The sequence below is a fragment of the Glandiceps talaboti genome, chromosome 19, assembly GCF_964340395.1.
Source record: "Glandiceps talaboti chromosome 19, keGlaTala1.1, whole genome shotgun sequence".
In the NCBI taxonomy this organism is placed as follows: domain Eukaryota; kingdom Metazoa; phylum Hemichordata; class Enteropneusta; family Spengelidae; genus Glandiceps; species Glandiceps talaboti.
Genome location: NC_135567.1, coordinates 3,526,740 through 3,535,664, shown reverse-complemented (window position 1 = coordinate 3,535,664; position 8,925 = coordinate 3,526,740). Strand labels below are relative to the sequence as shown.

The following is an 8,925-nucleotide window of genomic DNA, read 5'->3' as shown; positions in this document are numbered from 1 at the left end:
GTTCCCAAGACAGCTGGTATCGAGATCTGTGATTATACCAAAATATGTAAATACTGAATATCTCATGGTTCTGAATTGCTATAGATATGATGGAAGTGTCCACATATAGGTTTTAGAGTACAGGCAAATCTCTTATCACAAGGTCGTTTCAATCCAAGGTCAAAGTCATAGGCTAATTACAAGGTCACCTCAATTTTTCACTTTTATCGAAACACATAAGTTTTTTGCTATTAACTATAAACTACTGCAGACATCAGATAGTAAATCAGATAGCAAATTATATAGTTTGTCATAATTTTTGTAGCAAAGGCATATTCAGGGTCAGCTTACTATGGGGTAAGGTAATTGTCTAGAAACAGGTTCAGAAAAGGAATGATGCTGTATAACCAAGTACTAGAAAGATAGCTATTCATACTTTATTGACATCTAACAAAACTCCTACAGATCACACAGAAATAAGGGTTATATAGGTTTTACTACATTCCATACATATTGGGGTGAATTTGATATTGACCTTCATTTGATTGGTCAATTAGGAAAATATAGGATTGGTTAGTAGAGATTGTTTAAACTTGAGATTAACTAATTTGACCATTACTTGTTTGGCTATGTAAATTACAGTTAGGATCCTAAATTTGACTCAAGCTTGGTGTATATTCAATCTCAGTGTATATTTCATTCCCGATACATATATTACTTACAAAAGTTTGAGATACAGAATTACGCATTTAGCAACAACCAAATGGCAGTATATTTTGGTCAAATAACAACATCATCTGGTAGGCAAGTGAGTAAACATTCAAAAAATGTATGCAAATACCCTAGCAATCATGACCACGCCCATAGCAACAGCCAAACGGCGGTGTATTTCACAGAGAACAGGGATTCTTAGACAAATGAATAAACATTCCAAAAAATGTATGTGAAATTGCCTAGCAACAAGACCACACTCATAGTAACAGCCAAATAGTCACGTATATTGCAAAGATAACATGAATAGAAAGACAAATGAATAAACATTCAAAAATGTATGCAAATGTGCCTAGCAACAAGACCACACCCATAACAACAGCCAAATGATCACATATATTGCATATATCCGGGATCATATAAAGTATTTGCACGAGTCGACACGATCAAAAAATACCTGTCATATTAATTCACAAGGGGGGGGGGGGGGGTTCATCATGTTTTAGAATTAAGTATTGGGGGGGGGGGGTTCAGCCTGTTTTCGGTTTTACAAATGGGGGTGGGTGGGGTGTCAGTGACCTTTTTGTCGGCAAAATGGACAAATCCACCGACACCCCCCCTCCCGGCTGGAGTTACTGACCGGTCCCTTACCATAAAGTACGCAGGTGCGAAAATATGGAATAGAATGCCAATAAAAATCAGGACCATCCACAGCAGGTCAAAGTTCAAATGAGAGTTTAAAATATATTTACAGTCGGTTAATTTTGTACTTTAGATTGGACATATTTACCTATTTATTTTCTTGCTGTGTGCATTGTATGTATTTGTAAGTTTTGGGATCCCAGATTTATTGTATCATATTGGATGTGCCCAGATCATATTTATTGTTAAATGTATTTATCGGGGCTGGACTAGATTAGTTGCTTGACAACTATTTTCATCCCCCCTGTCCCATTAGCTATTTATATAAGTATTTATCTGGTGAATGTGTTTGTAATGAATATTATAAACTTATTATCATATTATTATCAGCTTACATTCTTCAACTTGTAGTTACTGTCATACCATTATGTGCTAAGATACAAATATAGTCGTTGCAGTGGAGAGTATCATATTGACACAGAATACCTCTCGTAAAACTAGATAATCATTGTTTATATGTTTCTTGTGACTGACTGTCTGACTGTATGTATGTATGTATGTATGTATGTATGTATGTATGTATGTATGTATGTATGTATGTGTGTGTGTGTGTGTGTATGTATGTATGTATGTATGTATGTACATGTATGTATGTATTTATGTATGTATGTATGTATGTAATTGTATGTATGTATAATTGTGTCTGTCTGTCTGTCTGTCTGTCTGTCTGTCTGTCTGTCTGCGTGTTAACTTTAGGGGTAAACTGTGACAACAACACTACCAGAAATGAAATTCTTGAGACAAGAAAAAAATTCTTCACACAAGAAAAAAATTCTTGAGACAAGAATCAGTAGGTTAAGAATTGCAATTCTTGAAAATTCTAACCGATAAATTCTTATATCAAGAATTTTTTTCTTATGCCAGGTTTACCCAAAAATCTTGTCCTAAGAACTTGTTTCAAGAATATTCAAGAAAAATAATTCTTGTCTCAAGAATATTCAAGTAAGAGAATTCTTGTCCCAAGAATATTCTCAAGAATAAGTTCTTGTCTCAAGAATATTCAAGAAACAGAATTCTTGTCCCAAGAATATTCAAGAAAAGGGAATCTTGTCCCAAGAATATTCTCAAGAATAAGTTCTTGTCTCAAGAACATTCAAGGAAAAGAATTCTTGTCCAAAGAATATTCAAGAAAAGGGAATCTTGTCCCAAGAATATTCAAGAAAGAGAATTCTTGTCCCAAGAATTTTCAAGAAAGAGAATTCTTGTCCTGAGAATTATCAAGAAAAAGAATTCTTGTCCCAAGAATATTCAAGAAAGAGAATTCTTGTCCCAAGAATATTCAAGAAACAGAATTCTTGTCCCAAGAATTTTCAAGAAATAGAATTCTTGTCCCAAGAATTATCAAGAAAAAGAATTCTTGTCCCAAGAATATTCAAGAAAGAGAATTCTTGTCCCAAGAATATTCAAGAAAGAGAATTCTTGCCCCAAGAATATTCAAGAAAAAGAATTCTTGCCCCAAGAATATTCAAGAAAAAGAATTCTTGCCCCAAGAATATTCAAGAAAGAGAATTCTTGTCTCAAGAATATTAAGGAAATAGAATTCTTGTCTCAAGAATATTCAAGAAATAGAATTCTTGTCCCAAGAATATTCAAGGAAGAGAATTCTTGTGCCAAGAATATTCAAGAAATAGAATGCTTGTCCCAAGAATATTCAAGAAAGAGAATTCTTGTCCCAAGAATATTCAAGAAAAAGAATTCTTGTCCCAAGAATATTCAAGAAAGAGAATTCTTGTCCGAAGAATATTCAAGAAAGAGAATTCTTGTCTCAAGAATATTCAAGAAAAAGAATTCTTGCCCCAAGAATATTCAGGAAAAAGAATTCTTGTCTTAAGAATAATCAAGAAATAGAACTCTTGTCCCAAGAATATTCAAGAAAGAGAATTCTCGTCTCAAGAATATTCAAGAAAAAGAATTCTTGTCTCAAGAATATTCAAGAAAGAGAATTCTTGTCCCAAGAATATTCAAGAAAAAGAATTCTTGTCCCAAGAATATTCAAGAAAGAGAATTCTTGTCTCAAGAATATTTAGGAAAAAGAATTCTTGCCTCAAGAATATTCAAGCAACAGAATTCTTGGCCCAAGAATATTCAAGAAAGAGAATTCTTGTCCTAAGAATATTCAAGAAAGAGAATTCTTGTCTCAAGAATATGCAAGAAAAAGAATTCTTATCTGGAGAATATTCAAGGAAAAGTACTCATTATATGGAAAAAATGATTTCCATAAATACAGACCCCTTTAATGAAAAATCTACCCCAAACAAAACTTGTAAATTTTAAAACTTTTATTTACATAAATAATGGCAATATACATGTAAGTCAATAAAACTGTCATTAAATATTTTTTGAACTCTTCTAAAAATATAACATTTCAATGTCATGTAACACTTCAACCAGTTTTATCGTCTTTAAATACTTTCATATGCCATCATACATTTATCTTGTTACAGTGAAATGAAATCTGGATATTAATTACAAGATATTTAGCCTAACTTAAAACGGCCTCAGTCCATTGAAATAGTCCACTGGGCTTGCCCCAAAACTTAATGGACCCTGATTTCACAAGCTCAAGGATAAAAGTATGACATTGACAGACAACCCCAGAAAATTTGCTAATAGCCTATTTTACGACAGTTAACAGCAACAGGGTACCTACCCAAGAAATGCACACTTTGTGTAATTTAGATGGCAACAGAAATCTTAAATTGCAATAGGGAAACTTCATATTCAATTGCCCCTGAATGAATTTCAATTTTTACTTAAAAGATTAAAAATCAAACAAATCATAGACATTGGAGAGAGATGGACTGGAAAGCAAGCAAAAGATCAAAGGAAATCAATTGTGTACAAATGGTAGAACTGATTTATTCCCCGTCAATTGGGTGCATTACTTTTTATCCAAAAAATCCACTAAAAATAGGGATGTGCACAATTAATGTCAATGCAATCTGACCAATGACTTTGGACAAGAAGTCAAAATATCCTGATTGACCTGTGCAGAAAATAGCCATTCTCAGTGCACCAAATATCAAAGTAATCTGACTTCTGATTTCAGAAAAGAAGTGACAACGTAACTTTGAAAAAAAGGTCGATGAAGAAGTTGAAATAGAAAAGGCTGACAGACAGACAACAGAGAATCATCATAACTTTATAGCTTTACCTGGCTGTTGTTTCCAGTCCATTTCTCATCAATGCCCATGATCTAATTAACTTGAATAAAATCTTTCTATCAGGAGGAATTTCTTTGCACAGAAAAAACTACAAGTTGGGAAAATGAGGATCAAATTAAAAAGTTAAACAACAATTGTTCCCACTCGCTGTCATCGTTCGTCAGGTACAATGTATCTATGGAGTTCCTTCAGCTTCTTCCTATAGTATACGATGTGTTCTTCATGTCATGTGGATTAGTAAATTTGTCCTAAAGTACCTGTTCTTCGAGGAAGAGGTCATCATCATCATCTTTCGGCTGTGCAGCAGTCGACCATAAGTTTCCTCCAGCCACAACGGTTTTGAGCCATTTCTGACAGTTGACCATGATTCAGCATGCCATCTGCATCTCCCAGAAGATAGTGGATGTATTTTGAGAACAGGGTTCTTTGCCTTCCAGGTTTCCTCTTTCCATGTTTTGGGACATACAAGGCATACTCCTTGACAGGCTCCCCATCAGGCATGCGCAGTACATGTCCAAGGAATTTCAGTTGACGATTCCTGGCTCTCTCGACAAGGGGCACAGTCTCCGTAAGATTGTAGATAGTAACATTTGGTACTTTGTCAATCCTCTTGATGTTTAACATTATACGGTAACATGATGTGCCAAAGGAGTTGATTTTATTCTCCATATCCTTAGAGATTATCCATGACTCGCAGCCATACAACAATATGGTGACACAAGTTGTACAAGGAAGAGGTAGGCTTGAGCTACACTGTCATGGTAACCAACCTGGAAAGTGAACAAGAAAGAAATTGTCACAAAAGTTGTCAAAGACTCCCATAGTAATCGAGTACAGTTTAATAATTATATCTATTGTTAAGTGTTGCCCATGACCTTGTCTTTGTACTAAGTGTTGAGAGCTTCTTGAGATAGTAAAACAAGACAAGTTACTGGGCTATGTAGGATGTTACTTCTGGAGATGTACATGTAGCTAGGCAAGTTTCATGGCAATGTAAAATGTACCTACATGTAGGCCAGGCCACACCCACAATGGCTGATCTGTCAGTCTAATATATGCTAATCTGCACCTTTTCTAAGTACACATGCTCAAGATTGCATAAGGTTTATTTACATGGTGTTAGTTAGACTTTGAGTATATTGAGTGAAGTGTACTAAACATTGCTTACAGGATAAATTTGATGACATTGCAAGACCTTTCTCTGGCAGGAGAGTCAAACTTTAAACCTCAAGCCCAGTGTAACAATGGCCATGATAACATTTATACAGATTCAAAATTCTGAAGAATGTGAAATAATTGCACTTACCAAAGAATGCCCTCCACATTGCTTCTTTAACGTCTTCATTTTTAAACTTGTTGATAGACTCTGAACACAACAGAAGCCACTCTCTAGGCTGGGTACAATCTTTTTTCTAAAACCGGTCAAGGTTAAACCATCTTTTCAAGCTTATGATGTATGATGCAGGATCAAAAATGACAATGTTGTCAATCTTCTAACAAAGAGTGGTGTGCAGTTGTGAATTCAAAAATGGAGCCAATTGATGCTATCCCAGAAAGCATCAGGTCTGCCCACACACTTCCATATATGGCCATATATACAAGCTTGACCAATGGAGACACACTATTAACAAAAGGGATATATCCTTTTGTTTGTGCATGGAGTCTAACTGACAATCTCATACTTGTACCAAGAATTGTTGGGCAAGAAAACTCAAAAATGCATGGCTGAACAAGAAAAAGTAAGAATTTCATTCTTGTACCAAGTATTGTTGGGCAAGAAACCCCAAGAATTCATGGATAGACAAGAAAGAGTAAGAATTTCATTCTTGTACCAAGAATTGTTGGGCACGAAACCCCAAGAATTCATTTCTTGTATCAAGAATGCATGGGTTGACAAGAAAAAGTAAGAATCTCATTCTTGTACCAAGAATTCTTGCTCAAGAAAACTCAAGAATTCAATTCTTGTAACAAGAATGCATGGGTTGACAAGAAAAAGTAAGAATTTCATTCTTGTACCAAGAATTCTTGCTCAAGAAAACTCAAGAATTCAATTCTTGTAACAAGAATGCATGGGTTGACAAGAAAAATAAGAATCTCATTCTTGTGCCAAGAATTCTTGCTCAAGAAAACTCAAGAATTCAATTCTTGTTTCAAGAATGCATGGGTTGACAAGAAAAAGTAAGAATCTCATTCTTGTGCCAAGAATTCTTGGGCAAGAAAACTCAAGAATTCAATTCTTGTAACAAGAATGCATGGGTTGACAAGAAAAAGTAAGAATCTCATTCTTGTGCCAAGAATTCTTGGGCAAGATAACTCAAGAATTCAATTCTTGTATCAAGAATGCATGGGTTGACAAGAAAAAGTAAGAATTTCATTCTTGTACCAAGAATTCTTGCTCAAGAAAACTCAAGAATTCAATTCTTGTAACAAGAATGCATGGGTTGACAAGAAAAAGTAAGAATTTCATTCTTGTACCAAGAATTCTTGCTCAAGAAAACTCAAGAACTCAATTCTTGTTTCAAGAATGCATGGGTTGACAAGAAAAAGTAAGAATTTCATTCTTGTACCAAGAATTCTTGCTCAAGAAAACTCAAGAACTCAATTCTTGTTTCAAGAATGCATGGGTTGACAAGAAAAAGTAAGAATTTCATTCTTGTACCAAGAATTCTTGCTCAAGAAAACTCAAGAATTCGATTCTTGTAACAAGAATGCATGGGTTGACAAGAAAAAGTAAGAATTTCATTCTTGTACCAAGAATTCTTGCTCAAGAAAACTCAAGAACTCAATTCTTGTAACAAGAATGCATGGGTTGACAAGAAAAAGTAAGAATTTCATTCTCGTACCAAGAATTCTTGGGCAAGAAAATTAAGAATTCAATTCTTGTTTCAAGAATGCATGGGTTGACAAGAAAAAGTAAGAATTTCATTCTCGTACCAAGAATTCTTGGGCAAGAAAACTCAAGAACTCAATTCTTGTAACAAGAATGCATGGGTTGACAAGAAAAAGTAAGAATTTAATTCTTGTGAGAAGAATTGCTGAGCAAGAAAACTCAAGAATTCAATTCTTGTATTAAGAATGCATGGGTTGACAAGCATAAGTAAGAATTTTATTCTTGTACCAAGATTTTTGTGCAAGAAAACTCAAGAATTCAAATCTCATATGAAGAATATGTATGGTACATTTCTTGGAGATTCTTATAATGAGAATTGCCTTTCTTGATGTTAAGATTCAATAAGAAAAAATTTCTGACAAATTCTTGTGGCAAGAAAACATTCTTTTGTCAAGAATATATTCCATACATTTTGGCATTTTGCATACTTGAACTTTCTTATTTATTCTTGAACATGCTTGTTTGTTCTTAATTTTCTTGTGTCAAGAATTTTTTTCTTGAGACAAGAAAGTAAGAATTTTATTTCTGGTAGTGAAATAAAACAGACAAGATCTATTTTCCTTTCAAATTAATAACCATTTATTCAACATTCTTGGTAACTATGGTAACTATGAAGTAGAAATTTCAGAGTGTTGTTACCTTTGTATTAAAGTAAACTATAATGTGGAATTAAAAGTATCAAATTAAAAAACAAATGTGGAAAAATAAAATATCCTCTTCAAAATAATGCAATGAATGATTCACTTCATAACCAAGTTATCTCCTGAAATTGTCTCCCATATAATTTTATTTATTATTGACATACATTGTATTGCCAGTGTACGGTACAGTATCATTGAACTTTTTGTAAAATAGGTTGAATTCTTTCCAGTCATTTATGATCACTAAAAGGTACTTCACCGTCGTTGAGTTGTTGGTAGGTGTGTGGTGTCCTGATTCATGCCCCAAATATTGTGAACAAACAGAGAAAAATTAGGGTCCTGGTCCCTACCCAAATACAAGAAACATCTAGAAAAATTAGTGTCCTGGTCCCTGCCCCAGATACAGTGAACAAACACAGAAAAATTAGTGTCCTGGTCCCTGCCCCAGATACAGTGAACAAACACAGAAAAATTAGTGTCCTGGTCCCTGCCCCAGATACAGTGAACAAACACAGAAAAATTAGTGTCCTGGTCCCTGCCCCAGATACAGTGAACAAACACAGAAAAATTAGTGTCCTGGTCCCTGCCCCAGATACAGTGAACAAACACATAAAAATTAGTGTCCTGGTCCCTGCCCCAGATACAGAGAACAAACACATAAAAATTAGTGTCCTGGTCCCTACCCCAGATACAGAGAACAAACACATAAAAATTAGTGTCCTGGTCCCTGCCCCAGATACAGTGAACAAACACATAAAAATTAGTGTCCTGGTCCCTACCCCAGATACAGTGAACAAACACAGAAAAATTAGTGTCCTGGTCCCTGCCCCAGATACAG

The 8,925-nt window shown here is 34.6% G+C and overlaps 1 protein-coding gene across 1 annotated transcript; it reads right to left on the bottom strand.

Moving 5' to 3' along the window:
• Positions 1 to 4,841: 4,841 nt before the first annotated feature.
• Positions 4,842 to 5,225, bottom strand: LOC144450367 (uncharacterized). The gene has a single exon (XM_078140970.1). It carries the CDS (start codon positions 5,223 to 5,225, stop codon positions 4,842 to 4,844), a length of 384 nt encoding a protein of 127 aa, XP_077997096.1.
• Positions 5,226 to 8,925: the final 3,700 nt, after the last annotated feature.